We start from the raw sequence: 20,790 nt of genomic DNA, 5'->3' as shown, positions 1-20,790 counted from the left end.
AAATGTATTTTGACTTTAGGGATTGAATCTGTTGCACTAAATAGAACAGATGATTATTGTCAGAGTTAATGTTTTATTTCTTCAGTGTCTTTTCCTTAAAGGAGGCTGAGGTTCATGGCACTCCTCTTATCCTTCTATACTTACATTTTTCTCATGTGTTTACTTTTGCCGTTGGCTTCTGGGTGGAAATGTCTTTCTGCAAATGAGGAAAGTGTTATTTCTTTTCTCCTATCCTGTTTATTCTCACATTCAGGAGAAAAGAATAACCGGTACTCGGTTTCTGTTTCCTATACTTGTTCATTGTCCAAAAAGTGTCTCTTTTAATGCTAGTTACAACTTCGCACCACCAGTTTGGGCTGCACGCTCAGTACAAGCCATATTTGAAAGCTCAGGGTGGCTGAAGGTATGGGCTTGTGAAATGTGGCTTCAGAATGGTGCACATCACTTGGACTTCACAGTCTTCTGATTTCTTTCTTTCCTTTTGAAGGATATAGAGAAGATGACATTTTTCTGAATTCTTTCTACTTGGGCCTTTCCTGTCTTTGCAAAAGGCAATCATAACTTTTTGATAGACCTGTCTCTTCCTAGTTTTTGTTTTTTTAAAGCTGTTATGTTTAAAATGCTGTTCTTAATTTTCTCCATCTTTGTCTGCAATGTATTATAACAAACCTTTCATGTCATTTTTAAAGTTAACTTTGCTGAACTAAGTAAAAAAACAGATGCACACTGAAACTCTGGAAACTTGCATTCTTGTTATTGGGCATGTGGTCTTCAGACTGTGCTGGAAGCGTAATTTCTTTGAGGCTTCTTGTAGTTGGTCTTGGATATTAAAATATTACTGGTTCTGAAAACTTACGGTGATTTTGTAGGAAATAACGTAAAAGGAAGTCTTTTATTTTTCTGTGTTGTGGATCACATAAAATACGAAACTTGCTGTATTTCAGCCAGAGGCCACCATGCATACTTTTTGCTGGAATTGGTGCTCAATCGGTCATTCACAGCCCCTCTCTTGCTTCTTCCCTTGCATCTGTCAGCTACACAGACATTGGGGGAAAGAATATTCCATATTCAGAATAGCGAAAAAAGCAGTGTTCATACACATGGTCGTAGAACACTTTACTGTAGAAAGACAAAGGTATTCAAGGAAAGAGAAGATCTTGCAGCTTTTACCACCGATGATGACAAATGTTCCTCATTAGATGATATGAATTGAAGATGCTGAGAAGAGAGTAGCTGAATTTTTAAATATGGATCACATTTTTCCATAGAAACTGTAACATACGGTGGGTAGGTTCTCAGACTAGCTCCTAGAAGCACACTTAACCCACATAGTGCTGAAACTCGGCAGTACTTAAGTGACTGCGTATTCAGTACAGTTGTATTAATTTTCAGTGCATCTCCTACCTTTGTAAGTAATGTGTTCCTGACTCTTTTTGAAAGCTGAATCAGAAAGTCAAATGTCAGACTTAACCTGAATATAGTAAAACTAAAATGGTATAAAGTCTAGCAGTGGCTTTGTAGATGCTCTTGTCCTTGAACCTGGGGAAGCTTGTAGGGTGACCTTCCCAGTTACTCAAGAGGAAACAGTGAAGGGTCTAACTTCCTTAATTCACCTTAACCATCTTTCTCTTTTGATTTCGATTCTGCGGATGCTGACATAGAGATTTTGTATATATGGGAAATAACATTTATCTACATTCTCAGGCAAACAGTCATAAACTTTTCCCATGTTTCTTCTCTGAGGAACTAGGATTCCAGTCCTAGGATGAAGAATAGAAGCTATAGGAGGAGAGAAGAGATTGGAGAGTAGGGATGGGGGTTTGGTGTATTGCCTGTGATTCTAGCTGGAGGAGCCATGGCAGGAGTATTGGGATAAGGTGAAACAGGTGGTTGTGGAAATGTCACTTCTCTTTCTCTTCTCTCCCTCAAGCCTGACCTACCTTCTGGGAAAGAATAAGGTCTAGTCTCAGAGAGCAGCTGAGTTGAGGGATAAGCTAGGGAAATAAAGGATTGTGGGTTGAAGGAGGGACATACCCGCTGGTGCAAGCTGGAAAAGAGGGAATATTCTTTCTCAGTGGCCCCTCATGTATAATAGATATGGATGGAGAGTTGATGACCAAATGCATGCTGTCGGATATTCATTTTCCTCGGGAGAATTTTCTCCTTTAGTAGCCATATTACTTGTCAATCACCAAGAAAATTTTTCTTGGCTGTACTGTTTGGCATGCTAAAAATAGTGCATTATATGAAATCCGTATTTTGAATGATAAGACAAAAATTAATCTCTTCCTTTTTCTGAAAGTGTTGCTGTCTCGTAAACGCAGTCTTTTAATCAAGTCATTTTGTAATCGTGTTTTCTACTGATTTTAGATTTCTTTCAAGAAAATAGAGGAGTGAGGTCGTGGATGAGGTTGAGGTTTTGGCAGGAATAGCCATGGATTAGTCATTTTGGGGGCCAGGCAGTGGCTGCATGGTGGTTCCTTTTATTATTTGTTTACTTTTTGAGTATTTGTAGTCAATCAAATAAAAATTGAAAAACCATTCTGTGGTTACTTATGATCGTGCAGATGATATTGCTATTATATCGTATTTGAAAATCTTGTTTTGTTGAGTCTTTTGTTTTTTATAACCACTGTGAAATTTGAAATTTGAAATGGTCTACTATAATTATAATCACTCTATAAGAAGACAAAGCTGAGCTTTGTTTTGATTTGTAAAATAATATGAATGCCAATATAATGTTTCATTGTTCTTGATTTTACCTTATTCTGGTTTTTAACATTAATATGATAAATCATATACTCTCAGATCTTGCAGGCTGATCAAGTCTAGTGCTGAAAAGAATAATCTCTGAATTCCATTTTTAAAAATCCAGCTGATTAAATCAAATATTCTGTTAAAATTTAAAGCAAGTAGCAAAATCAACTTATGAGTTAATAAATACAGGTTTTCTTTTATGTACACATTTGATTAATTTTAATTTTTCACGGAAGTGTGCTTTTCTCTTTTAATACTAAATTAGAACGTGGAAAGGTGAAAGGCCCATTTTATATATGTAGAAAGTGGTATACCAAGCTGAATATTTCTCAGATTTTGAAAGCGTTTAAAATGTAGCCTCTTCTTTTTCTGAGTTTAATGGATATATCTGCAACGCTGAAAATTTTGGAGTTGTAAGTTAAGAAGATGAAATACCTGTTTAGAAATTATAAATCACCTAGAAACTCTGTATCTAATACTCCTCTTAATATTCTCATATAAATCATGGTGGTATTTTATTTTATTTTGTTTGTTGTTTTTGTTTAGGGGATCCTAAGAAAAAACTCATATGTTCAGTGTGCAATAAAAAGTGTTCTTCAGCATCAAGCCTGCAGGAACATAGGAAGGTCAGTAAGATAAAGACTAATGCTCATCATAGTGTAAGATCTTTTAGTCATTTATAGTGTCGGCCATGAAAATTTTTAGCTGATTTTTATATGGTAAAGACAGAGTTTTGTCATTAGTTTAACTACTAACATATTCTAAAATGCAAGACTGATATGCAGAAGAGTGAACTCTCGCAAAAGAATACTTTGAGTTGTTTATTGTTGTTCAGAATTACTAGAAATATTTCTCCAACACGGTATTGTGTCTGACTGACACCTCGTACTGGTTTCAAGCTTTCCCAGTTGCTGTTTGCTCAGGAAATACTATATATTTGAGGAAACCATATATTTTTGTGTATTTATGATATGCTCTGCAGTGACATGTAGCTTAAAATGGATGCATATTATAGTTAAGTGTGGCAAAACGAAGACAAAGAGCTCTATTATTTTGAAGAGCTAAAAATAATGTAGAAGAATGTCAGAGTGTTGTTAGCAGAAACGGTTATGCCGTTGACCCTTGAACAACAGAGGTTTGAACTGTGCTGGTCCACTTTTAGCAGATTTTTCCAGTAAACACATACTCCAGTACTACACGATCAGGGGTTGGTTGACTATGCAGATGCGGAGGGCTCGCTGTAAAGTTACACGATTTTTTCACTGCAGGGAGAGGTTGGGGGGTGGGAGTGGGGTGCAGTGGGTCCAACCCCCAAACCCCCGTGTTGCTCAAGGGCCAACTGTGTTAGGAGAAAATAAATTTAATACATTTTGCAATAAGCATTAAACTTACTAAGTTGCTATCTTAATGTGAAAGTTATCCTGAAAAGTAAATGACAGTTATTAACCCTAACAACATTAGCACTAGGTAATAGAATTTTCGACAGAATAGAATTAAATTAAAATTTAGATTTTGTTCATATCATGGCAGAGTCCAAAAATATATTTTATGTTATATTATAATAACAAAGATATAAATGATTATTTCCTGAGTTCATATATTATTTTTTCAGAATATCTAGGAGCATATAATATTGTCTTTTAGTCATTTAATACTAATGAAGAGAGGAGATGATACTAGTGAAAGTAAAATTTTACTTTTGTTATGGTTTGTAAGTTGAATTTTGTCTCTTTGTGTGTGTCTGTATTCCAAAATAACTTGACAGGCCTTAAAACTCGTATGATATTCAATGCTGTAGCTCCAAGCATGTGCTGTTGATTTAACCTGTAACATGTAAGACAGTTGAATTGTTAAGATGTCTAAGGTTATATCCTACATGTTGAATGATTATGATCCTTAGGGAGAAATAATGCAACAGCACTGGACAGGAGTGAAGACAGTGGATGTCACCTTCTTCTGTCCCTAACCCCCCCATGTAACACTGGGCCTGTGTTCTCTCATTTATGAAGTGTGACTTTTGAACTGATCAGTGTCTTTTAATTACTTCTCTTAAGTGCCATGAAACTACTTTTTTTTTCTTTTCAGTTTCCATGTGGTTATTTTATCAGATTGTTTAAAAATATGGAGTACTTCAAGAACTTGCATATAATTCCTGTTCAGGGACCGTGCTAATCTTCTCTGTATCATCCCAAATTTAGTGCACGTGCTGCTGAAGCAAGCACTGAAGCTACCTTTTAAGGGAAGTTTTGCACAGAACTCCAGTCCAGATGCTGCTGCTTTACGTCTCTCTTCCTCCCTTCTCATCACCCTTAAGATTTCTGAAGCAGAACCTAGTCTGAGACAAAAAGATTAAATCCAGTTGAATAAACATTAAAAAAAAAATCCTCATACTTTTATAATTCTTTGATTTCCTTCTCTGATCTTAAGAAGTTGAAATTTAAGATATCTTACCAAATTTCAGATTTTCCCAAATAGACTATTTCAACAAAGTTGGTAGTGGGGCATATTTCTGAAAAGTGTTCTCTTTTCCATTTATTTTCTTCATAACATGAGAACTTTTCCCCCAGGGAATATCTTGGTAGATGTAAATCCTACCTGGTGGTGGTGGAATACAGCCATTCTGTTTCTGCAAATGTTAATAACTTAGTAGCTCAGTGCAGCTCTTCATTACAGCATAACTCCTCTGACTCAGCCTTTCTGAAGCCACAGGCAGCTTTTACTGACTCCATTTTTGACTGTTCGTATAGTTGGGTATGTCTAATGTCTAATAGAGTTTGGTTGTAGTATTTCACCTTGCCAGTAGACGGTGCTGTATGAATAGGTCAAATTTATTTTATAGTCTAGAACAGTGTCTTACATTACTGTGTACTGCCCTATATTACAATAAGATATATTATGATCCTCCTGAAAATTATTTAATTTGGGACTTCAAATGATAAGTTATTACCATCTATGTCAATTTAATAAGCTGGACATTTTACAAAAGGTGCTTTACTTAGCATTAGGCATTAATTAGTGTCATTTTCACTTTAAATCTGATTGTTCTATTAAAACTTTTTTAGGAGTTTTGAGAATAGCTTTGGATTGAATTTTCCACTATAAGATAGTCAATACAAAAATGCTTTCATGTGCAGTAAATATTCTTTTTTATAATTTTGATAATATCAATTCAATTCAACCTTTAAAAATGTTTCATGGGGCTTCCCTGGTGGCGCAGTGGTTGAGAGTCCGCCTGCCAATGCAGGGGACACGGCTTCGTGCCCCGGTCGGGGAAGATCCCACATGCCGCGGAGCAGCTGGGCCCGTGAGCCATGGCCGCTGAGCCTGCGCGTCCGGAGCCTGTGCTCCACAACGGGATAGGCCACAACAGTGAGAGGCCTGCGTACCGCAAAAAAAATAAATAAATAAATAAAAATGTTTCATGTTTCAGAAGCCATGAGAGTTAAGTGAACAAATATATTTTGCAGTAATTTATTTAACAGCTGCCACTTTCATATGGATAATTTAAAATTTGTATATACTAATTAAAATTTAACATTAAAAATGAAAATAAATATGTTTTCATTTATGTATGTCTCAGAAGGCACATCATCATTTTTTAGAGTAGCTTATTATAAAAGATATATGTTACAGAAACAGAGTTTAAGAATATAAATCTGTTCTTATTATCTTTAAATAAACATTACACCTTATATAATTGCTGTGAGGGTCTTTGATGATTGAAGATGTTGCCTTTAAAATTTCTTAGGCTGAAAGTTTTCCTGCTGTACTATGTGGTACTTGCCTTCCTCAGACCTGTCATGTGGCTGGACATAGGCTTAAGGCACAGACTGCAGACCAGGGATCTGTGAGCCTTGCCCCAGCTTCCGTTTTCCTTCCTGGTGACGTCTTTTCACCATTCCTGCCTTGAGTTCCTCTGCGGTCACTTAGGTCAGGGGAGCCGTTTACCAGTCCTCCACTCTTTACTCATTGCTGTACCAGTTCAGGGTCTTCTGCCTTGGCTTTCACTCTGTAGTGGCGCTAGATATCCTGCAAGGATCACCACAGTATCTTGGCTTCCTGCAGAAGGACCTTTGCTTGTCTGGGGTTTAGTTTTGTGAGCACTACCTTTAATGAGGTTGAAACAAAAACAGGACCTCATCAAAACCATTTTTGAATCTTCAGCAAAATGGTATGATGCTCTTATTCATTGGAGTGATCAACATTTCTAATATAAGGCTTCTTGCAACACATTCCTCTTAGAACTTTGTACATTGTTACTGGTAATAAACTAAGCTTCTGCTTTTCATACCGCCTATTCAATTTCTCTGATTAAGTCTCTGGGAGGGAAAGAACTAAATTTAATATTAAACTGTAATATTTAGCCAGTTGTTTGCTAAAGTTATGCTCCTCCCCCTTATTATAATTTTTTAAAAATAAAACTAATAAAGTTTTTTATTGTGGTCATCCTATCCTGTGAGAGTTTTGCAGTGAGCTAAATGCTTTTCACAATCATGTATCTCCTTGTCTCTAACATTAATTAATGTGTTGTTCTGTACTACATATATTTAAGTTTAAAGGAGTGTTGACTACTGTAAAGGGGATATTTTTACTGGCAAGTTACGTATTTCCAAGTCTAAATTTGTGCATAACAGAGACTTAATATATACTAGGTGTAATTTTTTACAGAGAGTGTAAATTTATTATGCACTTTAAAAATAGGTCAGCTGTTTTACATATTTAAATAACGTGCAGTCTTACATTTTTTTAATAATATGTTTCTACTAGGTAACATGTTCATTGTATTTTCAATTTATGTAGGATAGTGTGAACAAATTAGGGCTGAATTATAATATATAGTTTGGATATTGCAGTAGCAACTGTCCACATGTTTATACTTTTACTTGAGCTCTGTACAGTTTTTGGCTTTGATAGTTGACTTAACTGTCAATTTAACGTTTTGCAGATTCATGAGGTATTTGATTGTCAAGAATGTATGAAGAAATTCATTTCAGCTAATCAGCTAAAACGTCATATGATCACCCACTCAGGTAAAATACATATTTTTCCATTTGTATTGAAATCTCTACAAAAGATTCACCTCATCATTTTCAGGAGCTCTGAGAGTGGTAATCAGGAGACCTGGTTATTAGTTCCAGGTTGGCCATTGACCGGCCATGTGATTTTGAACAAGTTACTTAGCTTCTCGACCTCAGTTTGTTTCTGAAGCATATGTGGTTGGACTAAATGAAATTGAAGATCTTCAAACTCACCATTTAATTTGTTACCTAATCCTCCTTGAGCCTCTGTTTCTATATTCTTCATCTGTGAAAAGATATCCTACCTTTCAAAATTGCTGTTCAGGTTAAACGAAGTCATCTATGTACCACGCTAGCAGAGTGTCTCATATTTAGGAGCGACTCAACAATTATAGTTCTGACATTTCTAGATGTTTTCACATTCTAACTAAGGAACTAATAAATGTTAGTGAGAAATTTATAAATACATTTTGAGAATGTAAGTTTTTAAAGCTATAGTTTCATTTTAAGCAAGTTTGAGTAACAGGTCAGTTACACAGACTTAGAAAAATTCAGCTCTGAAAATAACTTTATAGCTTTATGAAGTCTCTTTTCTAGAGTTTAGAATGTCTGTACTTTGAGACCATTTAAGTCAGAATGTTTTTGAATAGCTACTTCATTTGGAGACAGATATAGATATTTTGGCAAATGAAAATGGAAGATCAAAAATGGTGGATCGAAAATAGAAGATCTGGTGGCCTTCAGATACGCTTTGTTTGAAAAAGTTGTCAGCATTACATGAATATTGTATAAATGTGGATTTTACCCAGCAACCTAAATGTGTAGTTTCTGCTGAGAATTGGAAGCTCGGCCTGTGTGGGGTCTGCTGGCCCAGCAGGAGGCAGGTCTGTCCTTTACCTTCATCACTGTCAGGCCACTCACCCTTTGCATTCGGAGTTGTGACCCTGGCTTGAACTCATACCGATCAGCAGATTTTTTATCTAGAAGTAGGATTTCTTCCTTGAATTGAAACTTCATCTTTATATCTAAGCTACTTTATACATTTAGCTTGCAAATAGATCAATAAAAGAACAAACTGATGTTTCTTTTGTGAATAGGCTCACCTATCTAACAGATGGATTGGGTAATAGATGGTTTCAGTTGTTTGGATCATGTTTTAGTTGACTTATCCATAAGAAGTAATACAAGGTAAGGCTGTTTTCTTTTTTATCCTTTACCTTTATGTAGATATGAGATTGTCTCCACTCATTTTTCACAGAAAAACGACCCTATAATTGTGAGATTTGTAATAAATCTTTCAAGAGGCTCGATCAAGTGGGTGCTCACAAAGTAATACACAGTGAAGATAAACCTTACAAATGCAAGCTTTGTGGAAAGGGATTTGCCCACAGAAATGTTTACAAGAATCACAAGAAGGTAAAAGCTTATTAATATTGTTATAAACATATGTATTTTTGCTGATTTCCTGATATAATTACCAATTGTTTACCTTCAAAGAAGTTTTTGGATATCCGAGTCATGCTGTACATATGAAATAATTGGAGAAGATCTTGCTTCTGTTTTCTAACCACTCACTCAGGCCGTAACCCCTGTGGCCTTGTTTCCTATCTGTATTCTCTACTGACACTGTTCTCCTCACAAGCAGAGTGTCATCCAGTGTTTTCCAGCATTGCAGTAACTGCAAAGTCTTCTCTTCTTTCTTTCTATAAAGTTTGACACTCTTGCTCTTGTTACCTTTTGGAAATCCTCTTCATCTATCGCGCCATTTTAGTGACTCTGCTAGGTCTTCTGCCAGTTTCTCTGAGCGCTTCTTTGTTCTCTGAACCCTCCCCCAGGGGGTTATCCCGGCTGCTTTGACTGTAGGCCTCTTCTATGTTCTCAGCGTCCGCTATATCCATGAATTCTGGTACAAACTCTGTACTGATGATTTCCAAGTGATTTATTTTGTTAATCCCAGCTCTCAGACACACATTTGCCACAGCTCGTGTGATACATAACTGGGCACCTTTTGACCTAAAGAATTTAGCACGCTCCAGATAACTTCACTTTTGGAAGTTTCTGTTAAGGACAAAAGCATCTAATTATCCCTGTCTCTTCTGTAATATTAGCCCGTTTTTAGAATTAGAAGCTAATTCTTAAAGATTGTACCCTCTACGTTGCCTTATCACCGTCACAATCATCCATTGCTTTACCATTTCCACATCCCGATCATGGCTTATCTTCATCACTTTAATACTCATCTCATCAGCTTCTTGTTACTTATCACTTCCCACTTATTCAGCTGACTAGATAAATCATCCCAAAGCACAGCTCTATTGCTCTTGTACTCTAACGTTATAAGTAGATTTCCAGCACCTATTAACATATGATGCTTTACCCTGTCACTCGGAGTTCTCTACACCATGACCTCAGCTTCCTTTTCCAGCTTTGTATCCTCCTATTTTCTGCATGAGACATATCAAAAACAACTCAGCATGACCTCTCTAACTTCTCCCGTCCCTCCTTTCTAGCAGGACTCTCTTCAAGTTACAGTCTCTTAGTTTCGTCTATTGATTTTTGTTTGCATTTCCTACACTTTACTCAAGTTCTTGTATCAAAAAGTTAGTTTTGGGCTTCCCTGGTGGTGCAGTGGTTGAGAGTCCACCTGCCGATGCAGGGACGCGGGTTCGTGCCCCAGTCTGGAAAGATCCCACATGCCACAGAGCGGCTGGGCCCGTGAGCCATGGCCGCTGGGCCTGGGCGTCCAGAGCCTGTGCTCCACAACGGGAGAGGCCACAACAGTGAGAGGCCCGCGTACCGCAAAAAAAAAAAAAAAAAAAAAAAAAAAAGAAAGTTTTATCTAATCTACTTTGTGTAGGTAATAAATAATGTTTGAATTGAATTCAGAAAATGTGTGCAAAGATATTCATTGTCTTCGAAGTGTATGTTTAAATTTGTGATGTGATACATATTTGCTTATTGATTTTGGTATATTGTAGGATGCTATTAAACAACGTATAAATAATGCATTTTCAAATAACTTGTTACCTTTTTATTTGCAATATTCCATTGGAATTATAATTATTTCAGTATTTATTGGGACTTTACAAACACATCATTTCATCTCTTTAAATCATTTAAGAAGTTACGGTATCAGTTTCAGCTTCAGTCTAAAAAGAAAAGAAAAGGCAGATTTACGAAAGAGTAAACAGGATTGATTGATGGTGTACCAAATCATCTCTGCCTAATTTCTTGCTGACCGCCCTTATGTTTAACTCAGGCATTATATGTTCAGAGGCAGGACCACATTCATTACTGCTGCACTGGAATTACATGCCTATAAAAAATTATCTGGCTAGTTTCCTGCTAAGTCTCTGGAACCCTCTTGCTCCTTTCTTTGATGAAACTGATCTACCCACATTTACGAGTTTTTCACAGTTTGACTTATGTTATATGCCATATGGGAATTTGACACAGGATCTTTGCACCATCTCTCATACCTTTAATCATAAATCATATGAAAGTAATAATGATGCCCTGGGAAGGATAGAAACAACGATGCCTGTAATTTCCAAAATGGAAAGCACATTCAATCCTTCTGCTGTGGACAGTTGTGCTTCTCACTGTGTTATGATCCTAGCGTGTATTTGGTATGGTTACATGAAAATGTTTAAAATATTTTCCAAGAGTTATGGTGAAAAAAGCAAATCAACTTTTTCTTCCTTCGTTATTCATTAGTGGCCAGTTCCAAACCTAAAAAGTAAGGATATGCAAGGAAAGCAGAAAAAAACCCCACTAAAAGTCAGACCCATCTTCATCATGTAGCATGACCAAAGGTTGTTATTTTAAATAAATTATTCTTTGGGGTTTTTGATTATGTAACTTGCGTATTTCTATTATACTTATTTGGTTTATTTTGGGGTCAATTCTTTTAACATTTAAATTTGCTTGAAAAGGAAATGTTTTCATTGTGATGGACAATAGGGCGTGAAATTTTGAAGGAGTGATTTCTGTTTCTTAAACTTAATTACTTGTTTCGTCATCCTGCCAATTATACAAGCTCAATAGGTCAAAATTAGTTTTTCTTTTCCCTAATCCTTCCTGACAGTCATTTAACCTGATTCATAGTTGTATTTTTAGGATCTAGTTAAATAAAGATTGTTCGTCTGGATCCACCTATATTCTGTGATCCTTTAAATCACAATTGGACAGACATTTCAGAACCGCAGGAAACAGAAATTAGTTAATTAGTCTTCACCCTCCATTTTGCTCCCTGTCAGATTTAAAGCAAAGCCAAACTGAGATGTGTATAGTGCTTTCTACTCCTGTGACGGGTGTGGTATCTAGATGGGCTGAGCCATCTTGGATCCTGGAGCTGGCACTACTTGCTTGATGATGGGAATGAGTACAGAGAGGTTTTGTCCTGATTAAGTCATAGACAAGCTCCTGGGGGAAAGAACTGTGTCTCTTCAAATGAGAGACCTGTTTTCCTGACCTTTATATGACCTTCAAGGGATGAACATTAGAAGCCGATGAGGAACTCTGGTCATAACCTCTCCTAAAATAATTCCATTGGGTGTCCTCTACTAACACCTCATCCAGTGATTTCCAAATTCTGGGCCATGACCACTTTGTGGGTCTTGAAGTAATTAACTGGGTCATGAATAGAATAGAATAGAACAGAACAGAATAGAATAGAATAGAATAAAAAATACAATAGAAAGTATGAGAGTAAGGGTCATTTAATGAAATAATACACGTGTGTGTGTGTCTGTGTGTATGTGTTAGATTTTGATATAAAAATTATCTTTTCGGTCATGATCAGACAGTTTGAAAGACACTGCAGGTCAGACTTTGTGCAGGTGAGATTTTATTAGACCTTAAAGAAAAGGACAGGTCTCTCTATAAAGAAATCAGGGATTAGGTTCTAAGACCATAATATATGGCATAAATTTTACGTAATAAAAGAAATCTTTGGCAGTCTATAAGAAAGGTGCCAGGTTGTAGATTGAAAGACAGTGGCTCAGTAATTCCATCACAACCACTTTTTCCTTCAACTTTGCATCAGATTTCTCTTCTTCAGGTGGGTTGTAGGTGAAGTAGTGGGTGGTTCATTTAAGGTGTTGTACCTCCAGAATTGCCTATTTTTGTGTTCTAGAAGCACATTCACAAGGAATGTGTTTGTGTTCTTAGAAGCTCACACTAAGGGGGGCATGCATGTAGGAATTGAACCTGACAGAGGAAAGGAACAGATACAGATGTTCCTCTGAAGCTCATTTAGTTAATGGCAAATTGCTTACCCTGTTTCAGTTATTTTTCTTTGGTGGATGATGGGACGGCATCGTACAGTTTCTAATGTAAGCACCTTATTTCTCGTACTAGACAGTAAGCTTTGAAGATAGATGCTGTACTTTAATTCACGGCACCTGTTGACCACATTGTGCTTTGAATGTGGCAGACATTTTCCGAATGAATAAAAATTCATGAAAAAATTATCCCAAATAAATGATTTAGTGTTCTTAGTTAAATGGTAGTTATGATACGAGGAGTGATTTCTCTAAATCTCTATTTGCAATATGTATTGCAGCATTTTTCCCTTTCTGAGCACTCCCTTTCTTGACTTTATGAGCATATCAGTGATCTAGTGATCCACTGAAAAATCATGGTTGTGTTCCTTCTGCACTGGGTTTATCAGCCCGAGATAGCTAAGAACTCTTTAAACCTTTCATTTGAAGACACTGCACAGTTCTAGTTTTCTGAACCCTTTCCTGGCTCTGAGTTAGATATTTCACATGTAGCTCACTTACTCCCAAATCAGTGATGGCCCTTTGTCCCCTGAGAAACTTTAATAGAAGAACCTGCCTCCCAGCTTGCTTCTGCTTCCCCAGATTATGATTGAAGAGCCGTCAACTAAAGACTGTGCCTTGGTGTTTCCCTGAACCACAGCATTGCTGCTGCTCTTCAGAGCTTTCTTCACCCCGGTTCCTGTGGGCACAGGGCCTTGCCTTCCAGGTCTCTAGCCTCTGACTCTTGCCTTGCACTTAAAGGTTCAGACTGGCTCTCACCTCCAGAATACTGCCTTTGTTCTTTGCTCTTTACCAGCCCAGCCCAACCCAGGGGTTGAGCTCACTTTACTTGACCCGCCTGATCAAGTGCACACCATAAGCCTTCTTAAAACCGCAAAGGGAAATGTTCTTTATTTTTTAATTAATTTTGTTTTCCTTTTTTTTCCTTTGTAGTAGACATCTTATGAAAACAAATCCCTAAAATCATACATGAATGCATGGGTAGTTAGTTATGCAGCTTAGGTTAGAATCCCCGGCACCAGCCACCCTCCCTTCTGCCTACCACGTTTCTAGGCCCCTTCCCAGTGAATAGCCTCTGGGCTTTCCCAAGTATATTAACAACTGTACACGTTGTTGTACAAATTATTTGTTCATTATTACCACATCTACTACTATATTCAAAGGCAGGTGATCCTAGTAACCGGAGGATATTTTGTAGACTGAGTAAAATTCAGTTTTTATCCTCAGCATAATGCCGTTGACATACTTTAAGTCACTGTAATGGGCTGGAATAGGGAAGATTAGAAATGGGAAGGTGCGACCTGGAGGTGGTTGGGTGGCAGAGCTGGGAAGGTGGGGGGTAGAAGGTGGGAATGGTGACCATTGGAATGGAGAAGAGAGTGTAAGAAGAGACTCCAGAGTGTTAGGTTGGGAGGGGCGCTTTCAAATGCTGTAAGTACAGAGCACCTCTGGGAAGAGCTGGGAAGGTGGGGGGGTAGAAGGTGGGAAGGGTGACCATTGGAATGGAGAAGAGAGTGTAAGAAGAGACTCCAGAGTGTTAGGTTGGGAGGGGCGCTTTCAAATGCTGTAAGTACAGAGCACCTCCTTCGTCACCCTAGTAAATCGTCAGGAACTTCCACGTTCCACACTGATGTTTGTGTGTAAGAGGATGTGCTTTTTGGGTGGAGCTTGGAGAAGAACACAAGGTCTCGGCTACCCATCTGGGAGAAAAGTATATTTAAATGTAAATGGTTTTATGACACAGATGTCATTCAGGAACTTACTTCTGTGCCTTGACATTATGACTTGGAGAGCATTTCAGGTAGGTTCATATAAAGCTACTCATTTTTTATGACCATTACTATTTCGATACTTCAGTGAACATCCTTTTACATAAAACTTTGTGACTTTGCCAAGAGTATTTATGCAACTAGATCTTAGGTATGGAATTTATGGGTCAGATATTAAGTTTACTTTAAATTTTGATTGCTCCTGCCCAACTGCCTTCTGAAAAAGCTCTTATTTTCACTTAGTAGTGATGAAAGTGCTCCGTGCCATCACAAACATCTATGTTATCAGCCTTTTTTTTTTTTTTCAGTCTGAGAAGTGAAAGGTGATGTTTCATTGCATTTTAGCAATGGTGGGTGAAATTCTTTTTATGTTTTTTTTTTTCCATTTTTCTTCTGAGAAATGCTTGTAGGTACTCTTTGTCCTTTTTCTGCTGGCCTATTTGGCTGTTTTCTTATTGATTTCTAGGAACTCTATAGATATTATGAATATCAATACTTTGCTGTTTTTGTTTCTAATATTTGTCCCCATCTATCAACTTGCATCTTTTGAGTAAAGAAGTTTTACATTTTTATGTTTTCAAGTATGACATGGATTATGAGTTTTATGGCTTCTGAGTATTTATAGCTTCTGAGTTTTAAGTCTTATTTAGAAAACTTTCTTATTCCAAGATTATGCAAATACTCGTCAATGCTTTTAAAAGTTATATTTCTTTTTTAATTGGTATTTTAATCCATCAATAATTTATTTTTAGGTATGGATTGAAATATTGATTCATACCACTGCTATCACATTATTGAACGCCTCTTGTATAAATCTATTTTTGGACTCCATTCTGTTCCATTTAATCTGTATTCCCTTGCAATATCAGACTATTTTAATAGTTGCGATTTATAATGTTTTTTAATATCTGTTGGACAAGGGCTCCTTTGTAGTTTTCCTTTTTCAAAATTCTTTCACATGGTGTTTTGGGAAGATTAATGTTAATAAGCAGATGTCTTATCACTGCTTCCTTTTTTTATTTTTTTCCTTTTTTTGCGGTAGGCGGGCCTCTCACTGTTGTGGCCTCTCTCATTGCGGAGCACAGGCTCCGGACACGCAGGCTCGGCGGCCATGCCTCACGGGCCCAGCCGCTCCGCGGCATGTGGGATCTTCCCGGACCGGGGCACAAACTCGCATACCCTGCATCGGCAGGCGGACTCTCAACCACTGCGCCACCAGGGAAGCCCCGCTGCTTCCTTTTTATCTTCCTGGAAATCAGTGTCATATATTAAAAAACAGCTCCTCTTCACAAAAATTCTTCAAATATACCCTTGTTCTTCTGAATGGTTTGGTTCAGATACGTTCAGGATAGAAAAAGCAGGAAATAAAAACAGTTTATTTTCCTCTATTATCATTAAATTCTCCATTATCAGTATATTTCTTATTTTTTTCATGTATTAAAACATAGTATTTAGTATAACATGGAGATCCTTCCCTTGTCCCTTTCATTTCTATTCTACCTGAAATTCTACCAAGTTTGGTTGACTCGTTTCTCAGCCCAGAGGATCTATTAGAAGAAGACTAAGTGAAAGAGGATTGGGGAAAAAAAAAAAAAAAAAAAACTCAGGTTAGCTGTAGCCAGAAGACTTGGTGATGGTTTGTTTCACCCAGAGAAGACAAAAAACTTTAGAAATAAACTGTGACTCATAGAGCATGGCAAATGGGGGAGATTTAGCATGAGGGCAGGAAGTGTACTTATGTGAACCCGCAATAGACAGGGTAATGAATTTTAAATGATGTTGACAGTCTTAGTGAATAGGTAGTATAAATTTGGAAGCTAAGTTAAAATAAATGGAAAACTATTACTTTTTTAAAAAGAGACACTCTTCTCTCTTCTATAACAATTTGTATCAAACTAGAAAATGCCACAAACTTGAACCAATGAAAACTAGAACTGTACAAATGAGAATTGTATGTTATAATTAAAATATGCTGACGTGCAGTATTTTCAGTAAAAAATAAGCTTTGAACCTAATATCCCATATTGAGTGTTTTATATTTAAAATTAGAAACTAGAATCAGTTTAGAATCAGACTGATCTTTTGACTTTGTTTGCATCTGTATTATGTTGAAAATAGATTAGTTTTTATAAGAGTTTCAATTGAGAAAATATCCTCTGGCCATGTTGACACTTAGATAATTGGGTAGTGGTTTAAATACACACACACACACATACATACACAGACATTTTACTTTATATCTATCTATTCCAAATATTTGGAATCCTATTCTCATCCTATTTCCTATTATCTGTTAATTACTAGGGATTTATACTATAAGAAAACTATTTCCTGTTGAAGGACTGGTATTAATTTTTAGAGTAATTTTTGGATAGGACTGGAATTGATCCATTGTTGTTTGTTTGTCTGTTTGCAGTTTAGGAATCTGCGCTTGTTTCTCTTTGGATGGCACATAAAGTTCAATGCAAGATTACCAATTTATTTCGCCATCTTGCCTAGCAAACAAGTTATCCACTAAAGGAGCTAGTATAGCTGCTATGGTGTGTTACATATGACTTATAAAAATTAGGAGACCTACTTCTATGCAGAAAATTCTGCTTCACATTATTATGATGCATCTGAAAACTTTATCTTCAGTAGTGAAGCTACAAGTTTCTGTTATCTGGACAATTTGTGAAGGGACATGGTTGCTGTTTCTAGATATTCAAAGAGCTTCATTTGGAAGCGAGAATAAACTTGTTCTGTATGGCTCTAGACTAGCTGTAGTAAATAGTGGCCATGCAGAGGCAGAACTTTTAAATTAATGGTCAAATCAGCTAGCCTGAAGAGTCATGTGTTGAAAACACTGTTTGCTACAGGTATCCTTGGTAACAAATATGAGATACCGTCTCTCAGCAGTATAGAAGAGGGGAAGCCCCCTGAGTTGCCTTCCAAGGAAGACTTCATCTGAAAGCCTATGATTATTTCTTCTCTTAGCAAATTCCCTTTGCCTTGATCAGGGCATTACAGTTGGCCCTTTGTGTCTGCGGGTTCCACGTCCACAGACTCAACCAACCGCGAATGCAAAGTATTTGGAAGAAAAATTCCAGAAAGTTCCAAACAGCAGAACTTGAATTTGCTGTGCACTGGCAACCATTTACATTGTATTAGGTATTATAAGTAATCTAGAGGTGATTTAAAATATACGAGAGGATGTGCATAGGTTATATGCAAATACTATGCCATTTTTTTGTTTTTGGAGTATAATTGCTTTACAATGGTGTATTATTTTCTGTTGTATAATGAAGTAAATCAGCTATACGTATACCTATATCCCCTCCCTCTTGGACCTCCCTCCCACCCCCTCCTATCCCACTCATCTAGGTCGTTACAGAGCACTGAACTGAGCCTCGTGTGCTTTGTAGTATGTTCCCACTAGCTGAGAGCATCCTTGGATTTTGGTATCCTCTGAGGTCCTGAAACCAGTCTCCCACAGATATGGAGGAGGAGTGTCCTTAGGGCTGCAGGGACTTCAGTAGTTGGCCCCTTGAGATTATGGTTTTGTACTAATGAGTTGTGGCTTTCAAACAATGGAAAGGTTGGACTGGCTACTCAGGGCTGTACTCCATCTTCACTTCTCTGTGTAGCATGAGCTACCTTTTTCTGTACTGAGCTTAAAGAAACTGATTTCTTCGGTATTTCTCCAGTTTCTATTCATTTTTGTGAGTCCTTTTAAGGAAGCCAGTTGTAAGTCTGACAGTAAAAATTTAATCCACAGACCTTGTAAACAGCCAGATGACACACATTTTCTAAAACCTTAGGTTTATTATGTGACCCTGTGGGATAGCAATATACTTTTATACAGACTTCAATAATGAGATTTTTTTTTTTAAAGAATAGTTCTAACACATGTATCTCTGGAATATTTTTTCCAGTTTTATTGAATCTCTACTTATTTCCCCTGAATTTGTCATAGTTTTCTTGTTTTGCACATGACTGAAAGAAGAAATGTCATTTCAAGTAATAGTGCTAACTGTGGAGCTGTATACATTACTGATAGTCAAAGTTATTTTTAATTGTGAATGGGCCTGAGGAAAAGGCTAATCTGCTCTCAGGAAATTAGTATTTGGTTTGGTTGGCTAGAAATGTGATAATTTGTTAACTATTGTATAAAAATTATGTTGTAAACTTTCTGAAGCATTCTTGAGACATTTTACTAGGTGTTACAGGTAGTGCAACACGTTTTCTTATGTATTTTCTACATCTGCAACAATAATCAGACATGGTGCATAAAATGATATATTTCATAGTGCCAGTTCGTGGACTAGCTCATTTGTTACGTCAGCAGATATTGGTGTCTCAGTGCCTGGCATTTAAAAGGAGGGTGTTCTGGAGCTCAAGGATAATGTGATGAATAAGTCAGTGGAAAGTTTGGAACCCTGTAGAGATGAAAAATTGAAGGATAAGAAACCCTTTAAGAGGGTTCATTTTATTTGGTATTTGTAAAATATATCTTGGAGACAGAAGTCCTCTATCCACAACTTGCAGGTATTTCACTACCACCTTACTTAAATGAGATTGAATGCTGAGACTTTCACAGGTCATGCCATCACACCTCCGTGGTGTTGGGCGTTGGAACCTTTTTGACAAAGTATTTATTCACCTGGCTATGTACTAACAGTTTACTGCTTGAAACGTGCTACTGACTTCAGGTCAGTATCTAGAAGTTGTGGCTTTGGTTTGGTTAACATAGGTCTAAGGCATTATGCTGTCCCAAGTTCTTTAATCATCAAGCCACTAAATCATATCCACAAGTTGTTTTGTCCTAGATTTGGAAAAAGAGAAAGAATGGGTTAGGGTGGAATATATTTTTGGAAGATTAAAGCAACCCTGTTTTCCAATTTGGATGCTCTAAAAATGAAAGAGTTTCTTTCTTTTTATAATGATATTATCTACTACTTGTAGGAAATTAAAACATCAAAGAAAGTTCTAGAGAACAAAGCAAAAACTCTGTCAAATACCACTGTCCACTTTACTGTGAAAACCCTCCTCAGTGTTTTGTAGAACATCTTCCTAGACCCTGTTCTGTGTGAGTATGAATGTGCCATAAATGGTATTCTACTGTATAACGCTTTGCATTCGGCTCTTGACACTCAAAATATGTTATGGAGACTTTTCCATATCAAAGAAAAAATATATTTAATAGTCACTAGAATTTAGTTAACTAGGTTTATAACTGTCAATGGGAATTAAAAAAGAATTCTTTACTTTTTAAAAAAAAATTGTGCAAGGGAATTCCCTGGCAGTCCAGTGGTTAGGACTCCATGCTCTCACTGCCAAGGGCATGGTTCAGTCCCTGGTCGGGGAACTAAGATCCCACATGCCATGAAGCGCTACCAAAAAAAAAAAGTGCAAAAATTTGTCCGATATATTTCTATAAAAGGAATTGGTTAGTCAAGAGGTCTATGCACAGTTATCAGTTTGGTAAATAGAGCCACACTGCCCCTCAGAAAATTTACATTCCCAATTACCAGATGTGAGCTTGCATGTTCTTACCCTTCAGACAACACAGAATGATATCTGTTTTCTTCACTTCTGCCAGTCTGATAGACCATAGATAGTATTTTATTTTAAATTTTTCATTCTTTAATTGCATTCATGGCTGGAAGTATTAATACTGTACGTAATCTGACATCCCCAAGTTTTAGAGCCAGTAATCCAGACTTGAAATATTCAACTGCCTGTTGACATCTCTTAATAGTCATCTGAACTTGCCCAAAATTGAAGCCCTTATCTTTTACCCAGACTTGTTTCTTGCTTGCTCTTTCATATACTAGTTAATGGCTAATCCATCCTACTGTTACTCAGGTCACAATTTTGGAGGCATGCTTGCTTCCTTCTTTCTGTGTCTTATGCTTCATATCCAGGTCTCTCTGCAAAACCTGTTCACTTTCATAATAGATCCAGAAGCCTCTGACTTTC

The 20,790-nt window shown here is 37.0% G+C and overlaps 1 protein-coding gene and 1 non-coding gene across 4 annotated transcripts in view; one reads left to right on the top strand and one right to left on the bottom strand.

Moving 5' to 3' along the window:
* Positions 1-20,790, top strand: part of PRDM5 (PR/SET domain 5) — a 206,842-nt gene that overhangs the window by 96,622 nt on the left and 89,430 nt on the right. For all 3 annotated transcript variants that reach the window (XM_060011850.1, XM_060011849.1, XM_069540664.1), the window contains 3 exons: positions 3,304-3,383; positions 7,703-7,787; positions 9,034-9,191. In XM_060011850.1, coding sequence (XP_059867833.1) covers positions 3,304-3,383; positions 7,703-7,787; positions 9,034-9,191 — 323 coding nt within the window. The remainder of the gene's footprint in view (positions 1-3,303; positions 3,384-7,702; positions 7,788-9,033; positions 9,192-20,790) is intronic.
* Positions 4,873-4,979, bottom strand: LOC132426400 (U6 spliceosomal RNA). Its single transcript, XR_009519693.1, has one exon. It is a non-coding gene; the product is annotated as a U6 spliceosomal RNA (small nuclear RNA).

This window comes from Delphinus delphis, chromosome 5, assembly GCF_949987515.2.
Source record: "Delphinus delphis chromosome 5, mDelDel1.2, whole genome shotgun sequence".
Classification (NCBI taxonomy): Eukaryota; Metazoa; Chordata; class Mammalia; order Artiodactyla; family Delphinidae; genus Delphinus; species Delphinus delphis.
Note: the sequence above shows the minus strand (reverse complement) of the source record. Positions and strands in the feature narration are given on the sequence as shown.